The 27,765-nt window shown below is 52.0% G+C and overlaps 1 protein-coding gene across 6 annotated transcripts in view; it reads right to left on the reverse strand.

Annotated features, from left to right (window-relative positions):
* Positions 1–3,015: 3,015 nt before the first annotated feature.
* HPS4 (HPS4 biogenesis of lysosomal organelles complex 3 subunit 2) overlaps positions 3,016–27,765 on the reverse strand; it is a 30,484-nt gene continuing 5,734 nt past the window's right edge. For 3 of the 6 annotated variants that reach the window (XR_006885272.1, XR_006885271.1, XR_006885270.1), the window contains 12 exons: positions 26,783–26,926; positions 23,207–23,314; positions 22,607–22,723; positions 20,898–20,992; positions 19,228–19,300; positions 17,219–17,255; positions 16,446–16,542; positions 14,943–15,828; positions 9,995–10,127; positions 9,462–9,570; positions 3,942–6,561; positions 3,020–3,319 (listed from right to left, as the gene is read on the reverse strand). Coding sequence is in view for 1 of the 6 variants with exons in the window: in XM_046639447.1 (XP_046495403.1) it covers positions 6,390–6,561; positions 9,462–9,570; positions 9,995–10,127; positions 14,943–15,828; positions 16,446–16,542; positions 17,219–17,255; positions 19,228–19,300; positions 20,898–20,992; positions 22,607–22,723; positions 23,207–23,314; positions 26,783–26,926 (1,971 nt within the window). In the remaining 5 variants the exon portion in view is untranslated. The other 3 variants (XR_006885274.1, XR_006885273.1, XM_046639447.1) reach the window with 3 other exon arrangements.

The raw sequence follows: 27,765 nt of genomic DNA on the forward strand, positions 1-27,765 counted from the left end.
TGTAGTGTTAGGTGGCAGGAGGCAGCACACACGCACTGGTTCACTCTCTGCCTCCCTCCCAGGCGCACCCTGGCCCGCCCTCTGCTCACCTACCGCTCCCCACTGTCCCTGCCGCCCACGGCAGCGCCCGGCTTCAGGATGCGAGCAGGATCTGGAGGGCGCCATGCAGTCTGGAGAGCCCTTCCCACGCGTCATTACCCCGCAGGTACTTGAGGCCGCACTGGGTGAGCAGGGACAGGTCCACACGTCTCACACAAAGAAGTCGTGAACAAGGTCCTGGGGCGGCAGACGACGAGCTGAGATTGGCGGCCAGCGATCCGGGCTCAGGGCGCAGCGGCCTTTGAGCTCTGTCCTGCGTTCAGGCCCGGCTCTCCACGGCCTGCAGAGGGACCCCCTGCACAGGGACCCATGGGAGGCCGTTCGCCTCCTCAGGACGCCCACATGGAACCCCACTTCCTAGGCCGCAATGTGCCATGCCTTCACATTCAGTGCCTTTTCCTCTCCATTCTGAAGACGACACTGAGGTTCAGAGGAAACAGTACCTCAGCCCAATTTCCACAGCAGTCGGCCAGTCGTCAAGCTGCGATCCCAACCCAGGCCACTGACCCTGACAGCCCGTGCTCCCACTGCCACAGGAACTGGTCCAGGCCGATCGGAGGGTAAGCACACACACAGTGCCTTTTCACCGGCTCACAGGGAGACAGAAGGCGGCGCTGGGTGCGGTGGTCAGGGCCCCATCCCTTCCTGGGAGCCCTGGGCCCCTGATTCAGAGGGCAGGGCTGGCTTTCTGTGGTCCGAGCACACCCGGCGGCCAGGAGTGGCCTCTGCGGGGCTCTGACCGGGTTCAAAAGGCACTCTGGGTTTTATTCCCAGGAGAAATACGGCTGATCTCAGGTTCAGGTTCAGACATTTAAAACAGAGAGGAGGGGGCCATTTATAACCTGGGAGCCCTCAGAACTTTCCCTGTAAGCTTCCTAAATTCAGCAAATCCCGAGTACCTTTTGTGCCCCCAGCTAGGATGACAAGTGCTCCGCCTGGACCCCGCCCTCCCCAGTCTCTGCATGGAGGGGCCGGTGGAGGTGGGATTCCCCCTCCTGCTGCTCTTTTCCCTTGACAAGTTAAGGGGTGGGGACGGGTGTGTGCAGTGGGAGGGCGTGAACGCACACCAGCACTGCACACAGTTCAAGGGCGTCAGCCAGCGGTGTCCTGCCCACTCGCAACCGTCCTCGAGCTCATGAACAGCAGGGATGGCCCTGGTCGCTTCCTCCATCTGAAGCCAGTGCCTGTCATAAAGTAGGCACATCCCCCCACGCACCCCCAAGCCCAATCCACATCCAAGTGCAGGCACCTCGAGGCTCCGGAGTACCCTTCAAGTCCGCCTGTTTCTCTCCGTGGTGCAGCCGCCTCCCTGCTCCAGGCCACTAACCCCTCCCACCCAGACAGGCACGGCCTCCTGGTGGCTCCCACTGCAGCCCTGCTTATCAGGAGCCCGTGACCTTTCCAGTGAACCAGACCCATCACTCCCGAGTCACAGGCCCCCCCTGTGCCAGGGCCTCGGCAGCCTGGCTGGGCCTTTGTGGCACAGCCCCGTCTCCCCTCGCTCCCCACCTGTGCTCTGGGGCGCTGCACTGCTCAAAGACAGGGAGCTCGGAATTGTCAGGACAATCACATTAAGTGTGCAGGGTGGGTGTGTTAGTGTCCTGTGGCTGCTGTTACAAACTGCTGCAAACCTGGTGGCCTCGAACAACAGGACTCTATTCTCTCACACTTCTGGGGGCCAGAGGTCCCAAGTCGGCTTCACGGGACCTGAATCAGTGTGTCAGCAGAGCTGCAGTCCCTCCGAGGGCTCTGGGGCAGAATCCGTCCCTGCCCCTCCTGGCATCCTTGATTTGTGGCTGCATCCCTCCCACCTGCGCCTCCATCTTCACTTTGCCTTCTCTGGTGGGAATACGCTGCCTCTGCCGCACGCTTAGAATACAGGCACAGGTGTGATGGCATTTAGGGCCCACCTGGATAATCTGGGATGCTCTCTCCATCTCCAGAGCCTTGACTCACTCACACCTGCAAAACCTCTAGCATATGAGGTAACACTCCCAGGCTCCCGGGATTAGGAGATGACGCCTCTGGGGGCCACCATTCAGCCCACGCCGCAGGCCTGTGGCTGGCGTGAGGATGCTCACACGGTGGAGGGCGCGTCCCTACTCACTGCAGGGTGGGGTGTTTGTTAGGAACGCGCTGACTGGAGGGGTGTGCAGAGATCTCAGCCGCCTGGGAAAGGACCGCCAAGGGGCTTACACACTCAGAGAGACACCAGAAGGGGCGACTTCACCCGAGATGCAGTGTCCAATTGCGCCCACAGTCAAGGGAAGAGCAGAGGAGTCTACATGCTTCCCTCCAGGGGGAGGCAGTTGGATTAGGCTCAAACGTCCCCCTAGAGAACAGAGGTCCTTTCCCCGCAGGAATCTGACTGCCACTATCAGTCACTCCACAGGAACACTATCCTCGGTCCACGATTCACAGGCGGCAGACGCTGAGCAGCCGGCAGGGACTGCCCCTGAACAGAGCCTTTCACTTCCTCTCCCTCCTCCAGTGTTCCCAGCTCCCAGGAGGCGGTTGTCCTGGATCGACAGTGGCACTCTGGTGTCAACCGTGAACCAAGGCAGGGCAGGCTGTGCTGCCAAGGCCGCCTTCCCCGGGGAGCACCGCCGTGAGGGCATGGGGATCAATCCAGCAGGAAAGGCCTGCGTTCGGTGGGGGGGGCCTGGTGTTCAGAGGCTAATTTTGAGGGGATGGGCCTGGGGCTGTGCATTAAACGCCGTCCTGAGCCTGAGAGCCCCCGAACCTCTGAGCTATTGAACAGGAAGACGAGGGGTTAAATGCTCCTTTTCCAGCAGCCTCTGGGCCACAGTCGCCATCAGGGCTGCGGCATGTGCCCTCAGCCACAAGCCGAGCTCCACTGCAGAAACTAGACAGGACCAGAGACGCAAAGAGGGGGCGAGTGCCTGGATGTGTTTCTGGACTTGCGCTCTTCTGAATTAATCCTGAGTGGAAGAGCCTTGGGGGGTCCTTTTCCGTAGACAAGGGGCGGGATGTGTAGGGTTAGATCTCGGTGGGAGTGGAAGGCTCACAACACAGAGAACGCTATACAACTGTCTTCCTCGGCGTGGCACCAGGGACGCCAGCTGGAGCGGAGGGGAATGTGCTGGAGCGGCCACAGCAGAGGGCTGGAGGCTAGACTGGGGTTGACGGCCGGGCCTCGAGGCTCGGCAGGAACAGCGGAAATGCACACGCCAGAGGCCACTCTCCAGGCTGACGCCGGCTATTTGACAAGAAATAAGGTGAGGGAGACGGACCCTCTTCCCCTCCTCCTCCTGCCAACTACCCCTCCCAGCCCCAACAAGGGCATCCTAGGTCCAAGGAATGCTTCTCACCCAAAGACGTCCCCCGACCCCTCCCACCATGCTGCCATCCTCCAGCGCCCACCTGCTGAGTGTCCTCAGACTGCAGGAACCGTCACTGTTGCCCAGGGCCCCCACCACCTCCCTCCCAGAGACGCTGGGGACTTGGGGGCCATTTGGATGGACACCCACTCTCAGATGCAAGTATCCTGCTTGAGGGCACCTGGGGCGCTGGAGAAGGAAGTGGGGCCAGAAAGGAAGCAGGGACCCAGGTGACCATTAATGCCAGGATGTGGAACTTGTAGGAAGAAAGCTGAGGGAGTACCCACAGTTTCTTCCTCATTGTCCAGCCCAGCTCTCCAAGGTGGGGAAGGAGGTGGCTGGGCTCTGAGACGGATGCTGTCTAGCATCTGCCTCAAGGGTCCCCTGTGCCAAAGCTGTAAAGAGCCTAGTGTGGTGGACGGGATATGAGCATCCAAGTGTATTAATTACCTATTGCTGTGTAACAAATTACCCCCAAGAGAGTGGCTTAAAACAACATACCTTTATTATCTCCCACACCTTCTGAGGGCTAGGAATTCAGAAGTGGCTTAGCCTGACGGTCTGGGCAGTTCCTCCTAAGGCTGCAGTCATCTGAAGGCCTGACCGGGGCTGGAGGACCTGCCTCCAAGAAGGCCCATTCACGCGGCTGTCAGCAGGAGACCGTCATCATGAGGGCTTCCCCGTAGGGCTGCCTGAACGGCAGCGTCTCCCAAAACAGGTGAACCGAGAGAGATGGAAGCTGTCATGTGTTTTATAACCGACTCTCAGATGTCATGCTGCCATTTTCACCACATTCTATGCATCAGAAATGAATCACTAAGTACAGCCCACACTCAAGAGAGGACAATTAGGTCCCTAATTTGTAGCACAGAACTTGTGGACGTATTCTAAAGTGACCATTGTATGTGGGTCTTCCTGACCTCAGGCTCTTCATTTGATTGTTGAGATGCAACTTAAAGGGAAGCACCTGGCTGCCTCAGGCACTGCTTCTCAAAACCCAAATGCTTGTATTAAAAGCATTTTTAGACCAGCGGCAGCCCTGGGACATTAGATGGGAAGAGAGGTTTCTGAAAGCAAAGCAACTAAGATGAAGATCTGCCAATGGCCTGGTATCTAGGCAAGGGCCCAGAGACAACCAAGCGGTTTTCTCGTGAAGCAGACCTTGTGTGGACGCGTCCTCGAACACAGGCAGTCAGGGAACTACTGGTGAGCGGAGGAATGTGGGCTCTGGGCTCCCAGTTCTGTCCGTTTCCACACATGACAGGTTGTAATTTCACCAAGCTCAGACTGAGGGCCTCGCAATTCTGGAGCATCAGTGGGCAAAAGGAAAAGTTTGGCTGCTTAAAAATACCCACAACAGAAAAGGAATGCATTATGTGTCAGTCAGTCATGGGAAGGTTCCTTCAGAGGCTGGCACAGAGACTGGCGATGAATTTTCTCTTGGAGAACTTTGCAGAGAAGTAGGAGGATATACATTTATCCTAGCTTGAGGTATGATCCTCCTCCATCTGGGAAGATCGGCCTCTTAGGCCAGCCAGTGGCGGGAGGGACCCCAGGGAGAGGTGAAAGAGAGGGTGACCCGGGCCTGGTGGGCCGGCCAGCCACGCTGCAGCTGGTGCTGCTGGAGCTGCCGGCTGCGCCCGCCACCCTGACAGACGCCCATGCTGCAGTGCAGCCTCCTCAGCTGGCCACACTGGAGCACGGAGGAAAAGAGAGATGTGTCCACGCAAAACACACACATGCAGACACAGTATCTTAACCCTTAACTTCGTCACTAGAGACCTTACTATTCAATTACTCAGGACTCAATAGCATTTCTGGCTGTTTTATTTCTAGCCCTTGGGAACTTGTTTCAAGAAAAAGGCACCATTCCATAAACATTAGATATTTGTTCACTGACGTGAAATTATTAATGGAATAATTTCAAATGGAATGTCAGGTACTTCCAGTAAACATTCAGTGAAGACTGTGGTAAATATTTTCATCCTGTGACCTGCATCTGATCATAAAATGTGTGACTCTTATGTAATAGGACTGATATTCTAAGTACTACACCGGCGTGGAGACCCACCAAGGAATGCTCTTCCCGTTCACACAGACACTGTTGGAAAGCACAGTTCTGATTTTGCTCCCATACACTTTGGAAACTCCCATCTGGGGACACTCACTCTAGAGGAACCGGCTGCACAGCCCAGTTGTAACCACAGGAGCTAGCCTGTCTGTCATCGCCGGTTCTCCGTCCTGGCACCTCAGGGTTACCTCTGACCCCAAACTCCCTTCCACGCACCTTCTGAAGACTTGCCCCCACTGCGGGAGGCCCGAGAACAGGCTCCTGGTTTGGAATCCAGTCCCAGAGGAATTCAAACACGGTGGTCTGGCACCTCTAACTGCCTCCCTGCAGGAAGTGCCCAGCCCTCCCAGGAGGATGCTCTGAGGACGGCCTAGCTTGGAAGTGGGAGTCCAGGCGGCTGGCACAACGGTCCATGTCCTCCCGGTGCGGCCACACCTCATACCGCCCCCTGGACACAGGGCTGGACAAACTCTCGACCAGACAGTGGGGTCCTAGGAAAAACACCAAGCTCAATGTTTGTGGTACTAGATAAGACTAGGCTGGAACAGCAGCAGGGACTGTCACCTGCCTTGGGCTCAGTGTGACAGGGAAACTAACTGGCCCGGCCTCTCTTTGGTATAAAGGGCCACAGCACCGTCCTGGCCCAACAGAGCAGCCAGTGGAAGGAAGGGCTTTATCACGAGCTCTAGGTCTGCTGACCTGAAAAATACTCTGAAGAAGGAGCAACACTCACTCAAACATCATTACATTCCTAAAAAAGGGAATAATACGCCAAGAAGAACACAATAGAGGACGTTTAAGAAGGCAGAGCTTCCTTTGCTGGCATTCGAATTGACAGTCATGTCCCGGGGTACAGAGCATCCCACTGCGGGCACAGTTCAAAGCAAGTTCACCCCGTGCTTCAGCAGCTTCTGCCTGGCCCTGCCCGGGAGGCTGAAGGCGCTGTCCTGCGGGCTCGGGAAGCCGGAGCTCCGCGCCGCCGCCGCCAGCTGCTGGAAGTAGGTTTCCTGGGCGGGGTTGCAACAGGCGTACACGGCTGCGGAGGCGTTTCTGTGGGAGGAGGAAAGAAGACAACAGTCCAGCACTGCCTGTGCAGACCGCAGACCACACAGAGCCCACGCGAGGTGCTTGTCCGGCCTAGGACACCAAACGCTGTGGGGGCAGGTGTCACGGCTCGGGGCTTCACTTACTCACTTGAGTTTCAGGCTTCAGCGCCAATAACTGTCCTTCCTTCCTTTCAACTCACTGGGACTGTCTGTGGCAGGACAGTGCACAGTGGCTGCAGCCACAGAGCCGGAAGTCGTAACAACTGCATAAATGCATTGCTGGGTGCACGTTTTGTGGGTATAACAGCAGCTAAGCAAAATGCCTCCCCTCTAGCCTGGCTCATTCCTCCTCAGCCCCACGCAGAAATGGAATTATCCCACTGGCCAGAGGAGGACCCTGAGGCTCCGAGGGTGGGGAGGCTGCCGGGCCTCTATCACAAGCACTGACAGTGTCCGAGGAAGGGGTTCGATCGTCTTCGCACACCAGGGTGGAGAGATGAGGAGTGAGGGGCGTGAGGGGACAGAAGAGTGGGGAGTGAAATCAAGTGACAGGAAGCCTGGACAGACGGAAGTAGAAGGAGGGATGAGGGTCCTGTGCAAAGGAGGACGTACTTGGAGGAAGCAACTCCGAGGCCAGGAGACCACCAGGTTCCTCCATCCTGCCTGTCTCAAACCATTTCACCTCTGGGCCTCAGTTTCCCCAAAGCCAGTGAAAGAAGGTGGAGTCAGGGACCACTAAGGTTCTCCAACCCAGATCTCTCCTTCCAGGTAAGGAGGAGGAGAATCCCATCCTCCAGCTTCTCCTTCCTGGATCTCAAGGCGACGGATCTGGAGTCACACACGCCTGGGTGCTAATCCCAGCCCTGCAACTTCCCGGCTGTGTGCGCTTGGCTAAGTTACTCAACCTTTCTGAGTCCCAGCTTTCTTATCTGTACAATGGATATGACAATAGTACATCCCTCGTTGAAATTTTTTGAGATTAAATGAGTAGGAATGTATATCAATTGCTTAGCACATGGTGAGTAATTAAGAAATGGTATTATTTCTATTTTTATTTTTCTGTTGTTTCTATTATTATTATAAAAATAATCTCTCAACAAATGCCTTGAGCTACGTACCCCAAGAATAAACCCTCTCAGCTCCAAGGAAGGTGAAATACCGCCGGTTGATGGATCAGATGCTGACATTTCACTTGTTCCCACCTCCCATAACACACCCCCCCACACACCCACCCCCACACCCCAGTTCCAAACCAGTGATCGTAAATGCAAACCACATGCAGGCTGCCAGCCGGGGCAGCTCTGACAGCCAGAGAAGACACATTTGTTGTGGAAGGATATATGGAAATCCTGGCTGGAGATGGCGCTGGGCAGCAGAAATGCCCGGCTCTCAAGGGTGGCGGGTGACAGCATTAGAACGGGCCACCATGACAGCCGAGGCTCCAGTGCAGAGCCCACCCCCCCACTCAACCACAGTGGCCCTGAACCTGGAGATGCGTGTGGAGGGAACACATACTTCATGGTCAGGGATGCCTGGGTCAAACCCTGGCTCTGCTCCTAAGAACAGCGTGACCCGGGGACAAGTCACTTTTCCTACTTGTGCTGCGATTCCTCGTCTGTAAAATGAGGATGAAAGAACGTACTTGCCCAAATCGTTCTAAAGACTCAACACACATAGCAGGCACGCCCCTTCTCATCCTCTAACATGCCTCATTCTCTCCTACTGGTTTCATGAGAGAAGCACGTAGAGAGAAAAAGCAGAATCCTGTTGGTTAAACACTATAAATTACTAGAATAATTCATAGATCTATATCTACTGGCATGGAGTGTTCAAAATATGAAACAAAGTGGGGTCAGCCCTGTGGCACAGCAGTTAAGTGTGCACGTTCTGCTTCAGCGGCCCAGGGTTTGCTGGGTCGGATCCCGGGTGCAGACATGGTACTGCATGGCAAGCCATGCTGTGGTAGGCATCCCCCACATAAAGTAGAGGAAGATGGGCATGGATGTTAGCTCAGGGCCAGTCTTCCTCAGCAAAGAGGAGGATTGGTAGCAGTTAGCTCAGGACTAATCTTCCCCATGCCAAAAAAAAATAAAACTGAATAGGGGCTGGCCCTGTGGCCGAGTGGTTAAGTTCGCGCGCTCCGCTGCAGGCGGCCCAGTGTTTCGTCGGTTCAAATCCTGGGCGCGGACATGGCACTGCTCATCAAACCACGCTGAGGCAGCGTCCCACATGCCACAACTAGAAGGACCCACAATGAAGACTATACAACTATGTACCAGGCGGCTTTGGGGAGAAAAAGGAAAAAAATAAAATCTTTAAAAAAAAAAAAAAAACTGAATAGTATGATCCTGTTTTCTAGAAGACTATTAAAATAATGAAAATAAAAATTCAAATTAATCTATATTTTATATGCAAGAAATGAAAACCAAACCCACCACCAACCTAGAGTCACACGCCCTAAATTATTAACTGTGGGCCCCTCTGGGGGGCGCAGTGGTGATCGGAGGAAACACGTGACTTGACAGACCCGGAGGAGTCTGGATGCTCTCACAGTGAGCGCGGATGACGTGTGAAAGGAGAAGACAATGATGTCATGTCAGCTCATTCCTGGAGGGTGACAGAGACCTGCCTTCCCCAGTAACCACGGAAGCTCCGAGAGAGGACCCCAGGTTTCCTCACTACTGCACCCCTCTGTCCAAAGCGGGTCTGAGCCCCAGGAAGGGAGCCGGAAAACACCAACGCAGGAAAGCAGGAGAGCAGATGCCGGCAGCCACCGGAGCAGGGAAGGAAGGCCTTCCCTGGAGTAAGCGCATGTTCTCCATCCGGTCATGAAGAAGGCTCTGCCTGCGGCCCAGCAAAGGGCTCCTGGGGCAGGACTGCAAGAGGGACCCAGGGGAGGCTCACCTGACGGTCATCTCATACAGCGCAGGCAGCTGGGCGAAGTCGGAGTGCAGCAGGCTGACGGCCTGGAGGAAGCGGCGGTCCTGGGGCGTGGCCACCTGAGGCAGGTTTGCTTCCAGGAGAGGACATGCAAGTTGTGAGCAGCAGCCTCCTCCCGCCACCTCCCCACCCCTAGGCTGTCAACTGGGACCGAGCACGGCTCACAGCCGTGAGTGCAGGTGCCGAGGGGAGAGACAGAGGCCAGCGTGCTGGCCCCACTGCTGCCACCACGCCACAGAGCACACACAGTCCCCGATGATGAGCAACACCGGGTTTCTGCACAGGAATATCAAAATTTGGTGGCAGACCTTTTCACAGATATTTGAACAGGTGTGTGCTCCTCTCAAAATGTTGGAGAAACCACCAGAAAGAAACACATGAGAGAGGGAGTGTTTCCCAGAGAACTGTGAACTCCGTGGGCGCTGGGCCCCGAGTGAGAGGCAGCAGTGCTACGCTCGCCCCTCCGGGAGGCTCTGGCCACAGCGTGCGCTCCTTACCCATCAGCACGTTCTGAATGCGGTCCAGATGCACGAAGCTATACGTCCTGCTCGTGGAGGCAGCCTCGTCTCCAGGCAGCGTCTCCTTCAGGTGCACCTCCAGCCCGTTCAGGGATGCCAGGCTACTGTGGTACTGCGAAGGGCCAGACAGGGTCACGGCTGCAGGACTGACCTCGGCACGCCGCAGACTTAGGCAATAATCATCCCCAAAGCGCTCTGCCCAGTGTTTTCACCTGTTTTTAGACAAGTACTAACTTCCACCCTTAGGTTCTAGTGCTTTTTTCAAGTTGTAGAAAATAGAGGTGAGCAGAAAAAAAATTTAAGAAGAACAAAAGCAAAGAAAAATGGGGGCTGGCCCCATGGCTGAGTGGTTAAGTTCGCGTGCTCTGCTGCAGGCGGCCCAGTGTTTCGTTGGTTCGAATCCTGGGCGCGGACATGGCACTGCTCATCAAACCACGCTGAGGCAGCGTCCCACATGCCACGACTAGAAGGACCCACAACCAAGAATATACAACTATGTACAGGGGGCTTTGGGGAGAAAAAGGAAAAAAATAAAATCTTTAAAAAAAAAAAAGCAAAGAAAAATGGCCCATAATCTCACCACCCAGAAATAGGCACTATTAGCAGCACGGTGCTCCTCCTCACCATGCCTTCCCACCCAGCTGCACGGTCTCACGGTGTGGCTGGCCGGCCCACCCTCCGCCGCCCAGGCCGAGAAGGCCTCCACTGTCCGCAATGAGTTCGCCTCTCTCCCCGGCACTGGAACAGGACCAGCCCCGCACCGTTCCTGCAAAGTACAGTCGAGGACCCTGGACTATAGCATTTGTATGATTCTTTTTGTATAAAATAAAATTGGGATCCGACCACAAGTAATGATGACACTGGCTTCATAGCCCACTGACAGAGCACAGGGCACCTTCTTCGTCCTGAAAGTGCTCTCCCACAGCGTCATCCTTCACCGGCTTGTGGGGTTCACTGAGCTCCCCTTTGGACTTGACCGTGTATATCAGTCACATCTGACAGACTCAGTCTGAAACAGGGCCTCCTGGGGCTCCCCGGGGTGGCTCTGGCCACAAGAAGGCCGCTGTCCCCGGGTACAGATGGCTCCCAGGTGAAGGACATCCTGGCTCAGCCTCTTCCCGGCCAGACGACCAGGAGCAAGTTACTAAATTTTCTGTGCCTGATTTTCTTTTATTTGCAAAATGGGAATACTACAGGACTGTTGAGTGGATTAAGAAATAACATATCTAAATGTCCTTTGTGGATTCTGAAGTGCCACCCTGAGGGAAGGCATTTTTATAAAGAGTCAAGAAGTAACAACGACCATTATTAAGGAAGTGGTGGCTCTTTAATGAGCACCTAGGACTTGTCTGAGGATTGACTATTTTTCAACAGCTGTGCAAAAAAATAAGCACCCATAAAAAATACAGAGATGCAAACAGGATACTTCTGAGGGGAATGCCATGGAGCAGTAGGTGTTATTTTCAGTAATGTACAAGGCTTAAATTAGATTTTCTATCTGAACATCTTAGAAATGATATTTAGAGGCAGCAGGTTTGCACCCGAGGATTTATTTCATGCACTCATCTGTGCATCCCCAATGCCTAGCAGAGTGCCCGGCCGCTGGCAGGTGCTTGACACATATCTACTCAGCGACTGGATAAGTGAGCATAACTGATGCCAAGCACTGTCACCTTCTGAGCTGTGTGGCTTCATGGAGGTGCAGAGTAAGTAAAAGGCCATGTGCTAAGGGAGGACAAGCACAGTCCCTCCCGTGCAGCTCACTGGGACAGCCTAACCAACACCAAATGTCACAGATACTGAGAGGCTCCTACTTGAACAGGTGCGTGTGTGTGTGTACAAGCATTCACCACGAAGTCAAACCACAGCCCCACTGGAAGCTTCTGCACCTCAGGAATCTGGCAACAGTCCCCCCTCCCATCCCCAGCTGGTGCCCAGAGGAAAGGATGACGGGGACAGAGAGTGAGCCGTGCCAAAACGCGAGTTTTCCCTGTAGGCACTGAGCTCCACTTCTGGAATCTTCTGCCTAACTTGTGCTGAAGATAAAGTCACTTAACCATACACCCAGTTAATCACAAGACGCTCTATCAGATGACACATGGACAGTTCTTTCCTGGTAACCAAGTGCTGTCATAGATACCACGGGTCAGCAAACCATGGCCTGTGAACCACATCCAGCCTGTTGCCTGTTTTTGTATAGCCTGAGCACCAAGAATGGTTTCTATATTTTTATATGGTTAGGAAAAATAAATCAAAATAATAATGAGACGTGAAAATTAAATGAAGTTCCAATTTCTGTGTCCATAAATAAAGCATTACTGTACCACAGCTGCGCCATTTACATACACATTGTCTGTGGTGGATTTGTTTCTACATCTGTACAGCAGGGCTGAAAGCTGTGCAGAGAATATCTGCTACGTGTTCCCTGACACTGAAAGTCTGCCCACCCCTGATATGTCCTAGCACAGACAGGATCCTCACGCCAGCCCTAGGAGACACGGTGCTGGGGCGAACTCCTGGATCCTCTGCTTCAAGTCCACGGCAAAGCAGGTGGCTCGCACGTCAGCGTGTGCCAGAACGTGCAGAAGAACCGAACACACTTCACGTCACGGGGGAGGGGTCCTTTCTCGTAAAGTGCTCCCCACTAACGCCCTCGCACTACCCCGGCCTCATCTACAGCACACAGACAGCTCGGTGTCCTATTGGAGCAATGAATAATTCATCTGACCACTGTAGGTAAAGGTCAGCGAGATCATCTTGGGTTTTGAGCAGGAAACTATCTGTGGCTCTATGCTGCCCCCTGGTGTGGGCTTACTGTTCCCTCTGAACCGGCTGCTCCCCGCACACCCCCTTTCACGTGCCTCCCCGCCTTGGCAAACACAAAGAGGTGGCAGTTGATCCAGAGAAAGACAAGATGGCAAACTGGCACACGGGCGCCTTGGCAGTGTGCAACACAGTCAAGGAGCCCTTCAAGGGGCTGTGCTCAACTGTCACATCTGAACTGCAGTTTCCCATTCTGCAGGACCTGCTTTTCTAGACAGCAGCAGAGGGTCTGGAGGGAAATCAGGTCAAGGATTCTGTATGCAGATCTGGGACAAAAAGGCAATAATGATCTTTCCCACTTACAAAATAGACAGCCTTCAGGTCTGATGAACCTGCCCCCCTCTCAAATCAGCACCCTGATCACTCAGTTACGCCCTACTCTTAGAAGGCTTTTTCTTCTTCCGTGAAACTGCACCCTCTGTCCTGAGGCGCACCCAACACCAGACCCCAGTTTACATGAAAGCCCACAGAGGCCACTGTCTATCAACACAGATGGGCTGTGAAAACCAAGGGACATGCCACATATCAAGAGCCACAGAGGCAGGGCATTTACTCCTTCACCTTCCCACCTATCATTCCAAGGTCAGATCAGTGCGGGAACAGAGAGGAGGGGTGAGGGATGAGAATTCTGGACCCACCACTTGCATTAGGCTGTTATCTCAATGAGGCTGTTTTCTTACTGGTAAAATGGGAGTTCCAATGCCTACCCTCAGATCTGTTCTAAAGCTTGGCTAAAATAACGTATGTAAACTATTTAGCATATAGTGAATGCAGCATACATCTTAACTTACTTCCTTCTCCAAGAGCAGCCAGCACTGTTCTTTTCTTTTTCTTTTTAGGGGAAGGTAAGAGAGAGATATCATATCCACATTATTGCATCCAAGCCCTGAGCCTTCAAAATAAGACATCTATGGATCAGCACAAAGCAGAACAGACCGTGGAAACCAAGGCATGGTTGGGGCTAAGATGTATGAAACTGCAACCACGGGTCCTTGGGCTGCCACAGGGAGGCGGAGAAGTCACTTACAGCTGCAGTGAGGGAGGATGTGGAAAGGCAACAAGCCACCACGCGGTGACCTGGGGTCTGTGGCAAGGGCAGAGATAAGGAGGACAGACAGAGAGGAGCAGTCTCTCGTCCTGGGCTCTGTGCCCACCCTCCTCCTCTAAGCCCCAAGGTGACTGGCTCATTTATGGAGGGTCACAAGCCCTGCCTGCTAATAAGATCCGCTTAGAATAATATAGATTTAAGAACAAAAACAAGGCAAGCCCCAGGACACCATTCGCCCTGCAGCAATTTCAACCTGCTGTTCATACTGCTACCACTTCCCTGCTGACTACAGCAAGGCTGTTACTATAGCAACTGGATCTCCAGGACCCTAGAAGGTCAGTTTACAGCTGGGAGTGGGGAAGGGCTGGAATGGGTTAAGAGGAGCCTTCTGGAGCCACTTAGCATTTCAGATGTCCCAGGCCTTCTAGGAAGGAGTTTCAGATGGAGAGAAACGTGGGGCTTTCAGAGCACTCCCAACCCAGGCTGCGACATGTGCAGAGCACAGACTCCAGCCAACACAGAACCCAGAGCTGCAAGGCTAGGAAGGGAGGCCACGAGTGGTGGTGGTGGCACAAGAATGGCTGTGCGTGCGGCCATCGCACCTGCAGGTCATGCTGCACCCCCAGACTGCTGCTGAGGAGCAAGGCTCAGAGGGCCAAGGCCTGTGTGTAAGATCACACGGCCAGAGCCAGGACTCCTCCAAGACCTGTGCTCTGAGAAACCGGAAGGAGCAGGAAAGAGCGAGAATCGACACTTGTGGATGCCTCTGCACCAGGCACTGGGCCCTGCACTGGACTCCCCCTCACTCACTCCCCACAGAACCCCGGGAGGCAGGGGCTACACCAACCCCACTGTAGCAACAAGGACGCTCTGCACGAGGCCAGGCAGCTAAAGCTGAGCCCTGTCCCCTCCCACTCTGCGTCAGCGCAGTGCTGCGGGGAGCACCTGCCCTCCCTGTCCTGTCCCTGGGAGGCGGGGAGCACCTCCCCTCCCTGTCCCGTCCCTAGGAGGCGGGGAGAGGTTCCCGAGGGGCTGGGGAGGTCTGAGCACACTCACCACCTCCTCTACGGCTGCGCTGTCTCCCAGCAGAGGCTCCTCGGCCAGCAGGGACAGCACCAGGCCTTTAACACTGTGAGTGTAGAGGTTCATCCGCACAAGGCCCGTCCGGGACGCTGGGGTGGACCCACAGTCAGTTCTGTCTGCAGGGGGGCGGGTGCCCTGAGAGTCTGCCGAGCCTGAGCCCCGCTCCAGGTGCGGAGCTGAGCAGCTCTCATGAACTCCATCCACACCCTGTTCCATGCCTTGATCGCCCACGGGAAGCTCAGCTCCTGTCTGCCTCGACTCCAGGGGAGGCGATGACAATGGCCAACTCGTCCTTCTGGAAAGACAGTCTTCCCTGGAAATGGGGGCTGCGCTGCTGTCACCAGGAAGGTCTTTGCACTGTTCTAGGGCTCCATTCTGGGAGAGCATCTCCGGAGCGGAGGGAGAGAAGAGGCCACTGATGGCTGTGCCCACAGGAACGGTCTCAGGCAGCCTGGGATCGGGGTTGCCAGAGTCGCTGACAGATTCCTTGCAGTGGGGACCACCACCTTCTGGGGCGCACACACATTGGAAGGCAAAATAATCTGAGGATGTTCCCATTTCCTGATCTTGTGGAATGTGGATTTCAGACAAGTCCAGGTCTTCTGTCTCCCTGAACAAAGCAGCTTGCTCGCCCAGGGAGTGGCTGAGACCAGGAGCCCTTCCCCAGGCCGTGTCGAGCAGCTCTGCAGGATGGTCAGACACATGTCCATTCTCTCCCCTGCCATTTGGCCAAGCCACGTCAGGGGATGTGGACTCCAGGGTGGTGGCCACTGTCCAGGCCGTGGATTCCACATGCCTGGTGGCACCTTCCTTCAGGGCAGATGCGCGCTCCTGGAGTCTGGCTGGAGGCGCAGGAGAACTGGCAAGCAAGGCAGATGTGAGGAAGGGGCAAGCGCCCTCCCTGGAGCACTACAGCACTGCTTCCCTAAAAAGCACGGCATCCGGGACACGTGCGTGCCTGAGGCCACAGAGCCCAAGAGGCCCTCATGGTCAAACCACAGGAGTACAAGTAAGGCAATGCCTAGCCCTCAGGGCTTCCCGCAGTGGTACCCGGATCACCTACTGAAAACGGCAGGGCCACTCAGTAAGAGGCCCCACATCTGGAGATCTATGAGTCAGGCCCTATACTGGGCCTGGCACATACTCTTATTTCCAGTTTTCACAATGAGCCCATGAAGCCGATATTACTGAATCCATTTTACAGATGAAGAAATTGAGGCTTAGGTAGGGAATGGACTTGCCCAAGGTCACATATGATAAGCAACAGATCTGGGATTTAAAACCCACAGTCATCTTACTATGCCAGCTGCCTCTTACCTACATGCTCAAGTTCCCGATGCCCCTTCCAAGGCAGAGCGTGGAGGAGATAGAGTTAAGGAAGGATGGGATGTACTGGTGGCTGGTGTGGAGAAACCCATGTGAGGGAGTGCCCAAAGCATGGTTTACAATGACCCCCAACCCCAGGAGCTCCCTTACCTAGTTATCGGCTCCCCTGGGAACTCACGGAGACTGACAGCTTCCTCCTCGCTCAGGAAAACAGGAATGATCTGGACATTCAGGGGGAGTGCTGCCCCTAGGATGGCAAAGCAACATGACAGGGCTGTCGCCTGAGCCAGAGAAGCCAGAGGGGTAGTAACTGTCCTCGGGGCGATGCATTCAACCCACACGCCAGCTCGGGGAACGGCCCTGGTAGGCTCTCTTCAGTCCAGAACGATCACAAAACTGCAGCGACCATTTCTGTGGTCAGCAAGGGGCCCTGTTGGCGACTTTAGTCCCAGCTGTGGAGAGGGTGACATGTGGTGGAAGAAACTTTAGTGGGACTTAAAAAAAAAAAAGACAAAAGCTGGAAAAAAGCACTTCCAACTGACAAAAGGGATCTGTTTCAAATTCTGCTTCAAAATAGCCCTCCTGGGGGTACCTCCACATCCTGCAAAAGGTCTTTCTGACAGTCTTGCCCTCACTGATCTCACCCTCTCCTACTCAGGATGCCCTGGAACTTGTCAGAGCAGTCGTGTACTGGTGAGTTACGGAGGGTCTGAAAACAGGTATTAAAGGCAGGCCTAAAATCACGCTTTACAGTTGGGTTCTGATGGGGAACTCTGTTCTTGAAGCTCTGGTCTATGTATTCTCTAACCTCAGGAGCAGATGAAACGACCATATGGGACTACTCAGCCTTCCCGTGGCTGGTGCGGGGACAGGTAGCCTCAGAGGCGCGTTTTCAAGATGCAACGATGCACCCGACTACTCACCACGGTCCTGCAGGGCCTCCCCTCCTGCAGGTGTTCTCTGGAAAGAAACACACAGGAGTTGGCCTGGGCACCACGTTCTCCTCCTGACCCACCATCAGGCCCGCACTGTGCCATCTGTTCATCAAACTTAGCCAGGCCCAGAATGCTTGTCCCAACCACATGCCAGCAGCAAAGCAGATGGAACAGAAGCTGCCCCGAGCTGCCTGCTCCCCACCGCGGCTGGGGGCAGGCGAGACCCGGCCGACACACGCTGCGGGGCAGCAGCTCCACACAATGCACATCAGGCTTCCCGTCCTGATTTCTGACTTCTCCCCTCTGGGGATAAAAGGGAGGATTCACGTCATCTTTTGCACCTTCGGAGGACGCCTCTTCTAGAATGTAGCTAACTCCACCACAGCCCTGGCACAGAACTCACAAATTCTGTTATAACAAAAATGTGAAAACCTCAGGACCCTCACGATAAAGGATCTGACTGGAACAAAAGCCAGGAGGCCTCGCTTGTTTATTTTGATTCACAATCCAGGTGAGAAACCCAATTTTCTCAAAAATTAGGAATTTTCTCCAGAGAGCTTTCCAGACATTTCAACCTAAAGTGTTCCAAAAGGACCATCGAAACAAAAGAAAAACAAAAACAAAAGCTGCTCTGCTAGCTAAAATGACTTTCACACCAAAGAAATGATATGGCTTTCTTTCTCTCTTTTTTGGTGATTTTTTAAATTCATGTTTCAGGTTATATACATAACCTTACTCTAGACAAAAATTCAACAGCAAAAAAAACTACATATAATTCCCCCACCCACAAGCTAATACTGTTCATACTGGGCATATTTTCCTTTAAGTCTATGCATTTTTTTAATACTTTGAGATATTACATAAAATTCTATCTTTCTGCTTAAAAGAGTACCACACAACTCCTGTCATCAGAGCATCTTTGGCCCCTTGAAGTGGCTGGCTAAAATCAGATGCAGTTTAAAGCAGTGTAGGTGGACTACCCACTCCCTTACTGTAGACCAGCGACTGCAAACTCGCTCTGGAAAGGGCAGCGCGGTACGTGTGTCTGGCTTCGTGGGCCATACGGTCTCTGTCGCAACTACTCCCCTTGCTTCTGCAGCTTGAAAGATGCAATCACACTTCACAGGCAACTGGCCACAGGCTGTGGGGCACCAACCCCTGACTTAGACATTTATGTTACATTTGATTTTTCACTTTCATAAACCCTGTTGCGATAACGCTTTATGTATCAACTTTTTCAGCAGTTGGATGATTTCCTTAGGATCGATTCCCAGAAGCTGAAGTATTAGGAAAAAGGAAAGGGCATCCTTACTGCTCTCCTTATCGAATAGTTTACCAGAAAGGCTGTGTCCACAACACCCACAGTGGAGAAAGGGCCCGAATAGAGCCCCATGTGCGTTTTAAGTGTCTACTGATACAATAAGTGTAAAAAGCTAACCACATGATACATTTAAACCTAAAGCTGCACGCGCTAAGAATAAACAAGAAAGAAGAAAGGAAAACGGACTGGAAGGGAGCCCGTGAGAGGCCAGCAGTGCTTATCTCTGTGGGCAATTTTATTCTGCATGAGCACCACTGACTTTTCTTTTCATTATGAAAGCACTTAAATAAATATAAGATGGAAGTATTTCAAAACAGTTCCTGTGCTCCTAAGCCATCCTTTGCAGTCTGTCTCTGGGAGATCCAGCATCTCTGACATGAAGCGCATCCTGGGGGAGGTCAAACTCTCAGACTTCCCCCTAGACTGAAGAAGAACCAGCTTCCAGGTCTGCCCCGCAGAAGAGAACGTTTTCTTCCGGCCTTGCCAGGACCTCACTCCTGAGGACAACCACACTGACGGCCTGGAGGGCCTGACAAGATTCAGCGAAACAAGTGCCCCCCGAGCCGCAGCAGCTGCCCAGTCCATCCAGCACTGGGGATTGGCCTTGCCAGCAGCTCCCTGGCGCAGACAGACGCCTTGGATGAAGCATCCCAGCCAGGAGGGCGGTTTACCATACCTGGTCCCGAAGTGCAGCTCGACGAAGCAGGACCTTGGCGGTGAGGGAGGGCGGCAGCTGGGTGCTAACAATCCTAGGAGGGCAGACAGAAGAACAAGGACACCGTGAGACGAGATACACTGTAGCTCTCTGAACTAGAAAGATTCCTAACACCCCACGGTGGCGAGGATCTTGGGGACACAGCTGGTGGGAGTTTCAACTGCTAAGGCCCCTATGGAGGGCACTCTGGCCGTTCCTACCAAAACTGAAAATGTCCAAATCCTTTGACCTGGCTTATACCAAGAAGTATGCAAAAGAATATTCATTACAGGGAAAATGGCAAAATCACTAAAAAATGGACAATTTAATGTCCATCAAAAAGAGAGTTAAGTTAATCATGGCACAGCCGTAACACCAGAATATGTGCAGTTTCACAAGAATGAGGTGGATCAATATGGACCCTACACATTAAGCTGAGGAACCATAAGATCCTACTTACATAGACAGCAAAAATAAAATCAATAAAAGTGTGTATGTACAGGTGTGTGAAAACACACAGAGAGAACAAAGGAAGAATGCACATCAAACTGCTAACAGTGGGGATGGGCGGAGTGAGGGAGAGTGGAGGGGAACTTTTAAATTGTGCTGTTTCTCAATTTTTACAATGAGAATGTGTTCATGCATTAGGTGCATAATTTAAAAATAAATAAGAAATGCAAAATAAGAAAAGGAAAAAAATACCATCTTTGATGCCATGTCACTGGTGAGCCTGGAGGCACCACAAGCTGACTCAGAAGCATAATGAAAACAAGGGAAAGGAATGAGGGGTCTAACGTGTTGAGGACCACTGGGAACCAAGGACTATGCTCGGTCCCCCCACAGCTGTCATCTCATTTCATTCTCCACCAAGCACCCCTATTTCCCAGAAGAGAAAAGGGAGATTAAGCAACTCGCCCAGGTCACAGCTGGGAAGAAGGCAAGCCAGGACTGGACCCCAGCCTTGCAGGCCCCAGAGCCCCCGGGGGCCTGGAGAGCTTCTCCAGTTGCACTGTCATGTGGTTAGCAGAAAGCTCTGGGCACAGAGCAATGGCCCAGCCTGCCCCTGGGCTGTGAGAACAAACCCTCCACGAGAGCGGCCTTAGAAGATGTGCGGACTGGCTCTCAGGCACTCGGGTTCGTCAAGAGGCTCTCTAACCAGTGAAGAGGTGTAGTGAGATCGCAGAGGCCAACTGAGGGACAGACGGACCCCGCCCATAGGCTGGTGGGAGCCTGGTGGCAGCCCAGATGCTGCTCTGCAGAGCTGAGCGCAGCAGGCGCATCAGGCCCAGGCAGCAGAGGACACCTGGGCAGGCTTCCACGCCCCTTCACTCCCAAGGCTGGCTGCTGGCGACCTTGGAGGCTCTGTATTAGCATTAGCTATACTGACAACTATAAAAGCCGCTCCATCCTGAGAACTATATGGATCTCTTTAAAACTGCCCTTCATATTCCTAACTCTTTTCTAGACACGACAGTTTCCAGTTTCCCAGCTTTCCTCAGACTGATATGTACCCCAAATCAAATCTAAACTACCCGATATTTGCCAAACCAGCCCACTCGGAACTGTCCAGAGACAGAGCTCCCCACCCATATCTGCACGGTCAGTCCTGCAGCAGGAGCCTGGGGAGGAGGAGGGGGTCTGGCAGTACTCACAGTCCCTGGTAGAGGATGCAGCCAGCTAGGATGTGAGGCGAGCGCTGGCAGGTCTGCAGAATGAGAGCTGCCTTCAGCAACAACAGGGGCTCCACCTGTGCAGGGCAAGAAGCAAGCCCACAAATTCAAATGCTCACAATCAGCAAGGGAGGAAAGGGAAGAGGCTTTACAGAACAGATGGACAGGGCATAACCCAAAGCCTGGAAAGAGGAGAATGTGCCACACAGTAAGATCTGTGTCACACTTCGGGTCTATTCCACTTCTCTATATCCAGAACTGCAGATGCCACAAAATGCCAAATTCTTGGAACAAGGAGGCCTCTCTGGAAGCTGGAAGGCACAGGGAATGAGCATATGGCTATTCAGAGGGTACAAAGTAGGCTGATTGGGAGACCCTGACTAGCGATGCTGAGACCAGGAGGCGCCGGGGAGGCGGGCCCACTCCTCAAATGCAGGTCATGGCACCAAGTGAAATGCACCCCCCATCCTCCAGCCTCCCTCTGAAGCACAAGCCCCACTGTGACCCAGCTGGCTCCGTGCCTGACCAGGTCCTGTCACTCGATTTCCTAACCTAAGATGCAAACAGCATGGTCTTGCACTTGGGGAAATACACTTCAGTTACACAGTCTTGGTAAGGAGTCAGTTGTCTAAAAGTCCCTAAAAATACCAGAAAAAAATCTGAACCTGGTCAAGAATGGCCAGCAGTAACCAAAAGCCTCTTCGCATTTCCCACTTGGCAGCTAGAACCTGCGAGGACCCATCAGCTGTTAGAACCGAGGGTTAATGGAGCCAAGCTCTGGAGCTGTTGCCACATGAAGAAGTTTATTCTTTCATGGCCTTAAGACGGCGCCCAGCCCAGCCAGCATTCTGTAAAACACTGGGGCCGACTTCAAGAAGCCCTCCAAACAGGAGTAGGGAAACCCTCCCCATTTTTGGCAGAGTCACGGAGCCACATCCCTGTTAAAGGGACACCATTAACTCCAGCAAGGAGACCCAGCCCACCCCTAATGGACGGCTGGCAGTGCAGAACGGGTCTCATCTCCGGAGATGCTCAGGGCGCAGGGGGTCAGTTCTTAAGGAGACACAGCCTCACACCTCCCTCTGGCCCCCTGACAATGAGGATGCGATGTTCACCCAGACCAAGGCCACTGAGCAACAGGCAGCACAGGTGGTCAGGCCAACCACACGAGCGGCCTATCTGGCACTGAAAGCCAGTGTCCACAGGAGTGGCTCAGAAACACAGCACTTCCCAGCCACTCTCTCCCTTGTTTGTAAAATGTTGGCACTGGGCATTTCTGATGTTGAGAATAATTAAATCATATAATATTAAAATCAAGGAAGAAGCAGACTTTCAGATCACTGAGTTCAATGCTTTTGGGGCATTAGCAAAATAATAATACCCTTTAGTGAGTATTTCCTTTGTATCATTTAGGCATCGTCTCATTTTGTCATCAAAACAGTTCTGGGAGGCAGGTATTACGAAGCCATTCTGCGGATAAGGAAAGTGAGGCTGTGAGAGGCAAGCTGACTTGTCCACGCTCACCCAGCTTGTTAGCGGCAGCTGGAATCTGAGCACGGGTGTGGACAGCCACGCTGACTGAGCAATGACACCTTCTGCTCACTCCTCTAGATACAGTTCATTTCAGGGGGAGAAGGGCCCAGAAGCTCTATTCCTACACGTGAAATGAGCAAGAGGGATGAGAATGTTACTTTAGTTTGGTCCAAGTTCCAGAGGGAATTGAATATCTTATGCAGATCACTGGTGTTTTTCAGAATTTGTTCAATGAAGGTGTCCCACTCGGTGCTCAGTTCTTCCCGAGAACAGCTCTAAAACAGAGACAGCCCAGGGTCAACATGTGACAGTCTGAGAGACACACTCTTCGCCAAGGATTCCAACTAAACAAAACAAAAACCAACAAATTCCAACAAAAACCATTCCTCACACAGGAAACTCGCTGGCGGGGGGGCCCGTGTGGAGCTTCCAACACGCACTGTGCTCCCCCCCTCCTACCCCTGACAACCCCCCCACCACAGACCCGGGCCGCCTGCTGGGGGTGGTGAACCAGGCCCTGCTCTTTCTGACCATCCAGGAGGAGGAGATGGGGATAAACGTTTGGAATGAATGTGACCTGTGCCCCTGGGGAACAAAGGCATCTGTGAGGGGCTCCAAGGGCCCTTGAGCTTGTCACCAGACACAATGTATTTCTGTAAAGGATAACAGACCCCAGAGTAAGTGCTGTGTTCTGGCAACATCAGTTTTGCTAGAGGGGTCCCACATAAGCATAAGGCTCCTCAACACCACCCTCATACCTTGTAAGCCAGAGAAACAGGACCGTTGTAAAAATGAAAGAACCCAATGAGCTGATCCAGAAACTGCGTGCAGCTGACATCAGGGAGCTCCACGGTACACCCCAGCACCTGGAGGGAGGGCACCCAGGAAGACAGGCATTTTCCTTTCCTCTGAGTCCAGTCTGGAATCCTGGCACCCAGGGCTCTCTATAGCTTGAATTCACTGGCCCATTGAAACTGATCTTCTGCCCGCCCCACCCCCTCCACTCCAGCCAAGCTGGTCTCCACAGAGAACAAGTGCCCTTTGTACCTACTCACACCGCCCAACCTGCCATGCCCTCCTCCTTCCTGTCCATTTGCCGGGGCTGTCCCCTCCCCTGCAGAGCCCACTGCAGAGTCCAGCACCTCCTGCTGCCTGCTCTGATCACTCTAGCCGCTGCTGAGCTCTCTTCTGGCCCCTCGTATTGTTAGGAGTATGATTTGGACACTGGATGTTTAACCTGGGCTTCACTGCAAGCACTGGACTCAAACTGTTTCATGAACGGCCATCTCGTCTCCCCAGCTGGAAGAAGTCCTTCCGAACAGGAACTAACTGGATCCTCACACGTTCTACAGTCCGAAATGCTGAGTGTACTGCCGAGTTCCACAGAGGATAAATACTTGCTCAGGGCGAAAGTCATCGGCCATGTGTCTGAAGAGCCTGAACAAAGTTCATACTCTCTGACTCAGTAACTCTACCTCTAGGACTCTCTCCTCAGGGCATCATCAGAAACAAAGCAACACACAAACCCTGACAGAAAACAAATTCCCTCTGAATGTCAGCTCCACGGAGGCAAGGCTCTTTGTCTTGTTCACTGAAGTAATTAATCCAAGAATTTACAACAGTCTGGCACACAGCACGTGCTCGCTTCTTCCCCAATTGATCTACAGATTGAACGCGATTCTAATCACAATCCTACCAGCTTTTCTTTAGAAACTGACAAATTGATTGTACAATGGAGATACAAAGGACCTAAAATATCCAAAGCTATCTAGGAAAAGAATAAGGCGGGAGGACTCACATTTTCCGATTTCAACACTTATTATAAAGTCACAGAAATCAACACATAAGTAGTACTCATAGAGGATCTCCAGAAAGATCAATGGAAAAGGACAGAGAGCCCAGGAATGACCCACACTTAACTGGTCATCTGAGCTTCAACAAAGGAGCCCAAGGAACCCACCAGGGAAAGGACAGCTTCTTCAACAATGGCATTGGGACTACTGCATGTCCATACAGGAAAAAAGGGCCCTTAACCTCTACTTCACACCATCCACAAATGTTAATCCAAGATGGAGTACAGACCTAAATTTAGAAGCTAAAACTATAAGCCTTACCAAAAAGATTGGAGAATATCTTCTCCAGCAAGGTAGGCAATGGTTTTAGACAGAATACAGAAAGCAATAACCATAAAAGATACAACTGATAAATTCAAGTCCATTAAAATTTAAAACTTCTGCTCATGAAAAGACATCATTAAGAAAATTAATAAGCACACCCCAAACTGGGAAAAAATATTCGTAAAATATATATCTGACAAAGAACTGATATCCAAGATATATAAAGAACTCCTACAACTCAACAAAAAAAAGAAAACCCAATTTAAAAAATGGGCAAAAGCTTCAGACAGACACTTTTTGAAAGAAAATATAACAATGGCCACTAAGCACATGAGAAAGGCTTACTATCATTAGTCATCAGGGAAACGCAAATTAAAACCACAATGAGAAAGCACTACACATCCAGCAGGATGGCTAAAATTAAATGGACTGACAACAACAGTGTTGAGCAGGATGTGGAGTAACTGGAATTCGCATATTTTGTTGGTGGGAATGTGAAATGGTGCAACCGCTTTGGAAAACAGTCTGGCAGTTTCTTCTAAAATCAACATACACTTACCCTATGACCCAGCAATTTCACACCTACATATTTACCCACAAGAAATGAAAACTCATCCACAAAACAGACTTGCAGAGGAATGTTCCTAGAGCCTAACTGCCCCAAACTGGACACAGTTCATGTGTCCATAAAAAGGAAAATTAATAAACAGACTCTAGGGGCCAGCCCCAGGGCCAAGTGGTTAAGTTTTTGCACTCCGCTTCTGCGACCCAGGATTTCCCTGGTTCAGATCCTGGGCGCAGGCTTAGCACTGCTCATCAGGCCATGCTGAGGCGTCGTCCCACATGCCACAACCAGAAGGACCTGCAACTAGAATATACAGCTATGTACTGGGGGGCTTTGGGGAGAAGAAGAAGAAGAAGAAAAAGAAGATTGGCAACAGATGTTAGCTTAGGGCCAATCTTAAAAAAATAAACAAACAGACCATGATATGTTCAGACAATGGACTACTGGTCAACAATAAAAAGGCATAAACTGCCAATACATGCAACAACATGGATGAATCTCACAAACGTTACGGGGCGTGACAGAAGCTGTAAAGAGGAATTGTACATGCATTATTTCACTCATATGACGGTCTAGAACAGGCAGAAGTCATCTATGGCAGAAAAAATTCAAAACAATGGGACGGGGCGTAGAATTAACCGGGGAAGGACACACGGAGCCTTCTGGAATGATGCTAACATTCATATCTTGACACAGATTTGTGTCGCACAGGTGCATCATTTGTCCGGAAGCATCAAGTGGTACACTCAAGATTCGTGTATTTCATCACATGTGAATTTTACCTCAAAAGGAAACAAGAACCACAAACAAATATTGAACTCTAATGTTATGCGTGATGAAGTATTTGGGGCGGGGGGAAGAGGTATACTAATGTGGGCAACTTCAAAAGGCATTAAAGTAGAAACTGGATTCACAGAAGGACAAAGGAATGAATAGACAGAGATGTGAGAAAGCAACCATGATGAAATAAACGTTCATTGTAGAATCCAGGAGGAATGTGAGTAGTCACTGGAAAATTCCTTCAACTGTTTGGTATGTTAGAAAACTGTCATAATAAAATGTTGGAAATAATACCTACACAGTTGAATATATTTCCTCACACTTAAACATCCCTTCACCTCAGGAATAGTTTAAAATAAGTGTAGCTATGGGAAAATTACAGAGTATGGTACTACTAGCTGTAAAGAAATGGTTTTTGGGGGTTTTTTTAAATGGTTCTTTCAAACCCGACACATGTGCATCCATGTCCTGGACTTTCTAGGTCATTTACCCAGTAAGCGTGGAGAGTATAGGGAACTATAGAGAGTATAAAGAAAAGATGGAGATGAAAAACTCAATTAGCATCACAGAGCAGACAGACTTTCAGCAGGCTGGCCTAAAGTCTTTCCAAGGAGAGGAGACACCAGCCCCGGGCAATGCAGGCTATGTTAGAAACATGTTATGATGGGCACTCGGTATGACGGGCACCTGCAGAGAGTGACCGAGGACTCGTGGACGATACAGCACATGGCAGCAGGGGACGAGATTCTTGGCCTAAGAGCCATAGAAAGCATTCACTACTTTCTAAACCTTGTCATCACAATACTCATCCCCGAGACATGACTCATGGTCGAGGTGACCCTGTCAGCACTGGTTCTGCCGGGGAAACTTACCCAAAGGTAATCTCCGTCAACCTTTACGGCGAACTTAAGTTTCCGCAGACGAATGAGAGTGGGAGGAGAACCGGAAATGTCAGAAATACAGTGGACAACTCCGGCAATCTGTCCACAAAGCAACTCCTGTTGGTCAAGCAGGGTCTACGGGAGAGAAGCACATTCCAGACAGGAGGCTGACACTCTTGAGCTCCTGCGTCGTGCCCCAGAGCAGGGACTGGCAACTGCAGCCTGCAGGCTGATCTAGTGGGCCACCTGTTTTTACATGGCCCATGAGCTAAGCATGGTTTTTATATACTTTTTAAGGCTTGTCAAAACAACAACAAAAAAGAAGAATATGTGACAGAGACCTTATATGGCTGGCAAAGCCTAGAATCTTCCCTCTCTGGCCCTTTGCGAAGTTTGCTGACCCCTGCTCAGGATGACTGAGCTGTCACAGAACACCCAGTGACTGCAGCAGGTGACTGCACACAACTAGATTCTTGTTCTTAGGACTACAGGCACATGCGTGGGTAGAAGCAGGAGCCTTTCATCTCTTTTCAAATCCCCTGCAGAGCGGCCAGAGCAGCCTGGATTAACCCCAGCTATCTAAGTCAGAGGGCAATCACATGAGTGAACACGAACACCTCCTAATCCATCTCAGCATTAACTGAACTCCGGGGCGGCCAGACACGATGTGACGCACAGAAATGGACACACCGCCTATGGAGAAGTCTTGCCTAAAAGAACTACACTGGAAGCTAATCACAGCTCTAGATCTTACACCATTTAAAGGCAATACTGTACAGTGGATAGGAGACATTAAAGGACATCACCAGGGGCTAGCCCAGTGGCACAGCACTTAAGTGCACACATTCCGCTTCTCAGTGGCCCGGGGTTCACTGGTTCGGATCCCGGGTGTAGACATGGCACCGCTTGGCAAGCCAATGCTGTGGCAGGCGTCCCACATACAAAGTAGAGGAAGATGGGCATGGATGTTAGCT

This window comes from Equus quagga, chromosome 15 (genome assembly GCF_021613505.1).
Source record: "Equus quagga isolate Etosha38 chromosome 15, UCLA_HA_Equagga_1.0, whole genome shotgun sequence".
Lineage (NCBI taxonomy): Eukaryota > Metazoa > Chordata > Mammalia > Perissodactyla > Equidae > Equus > Equus quagga.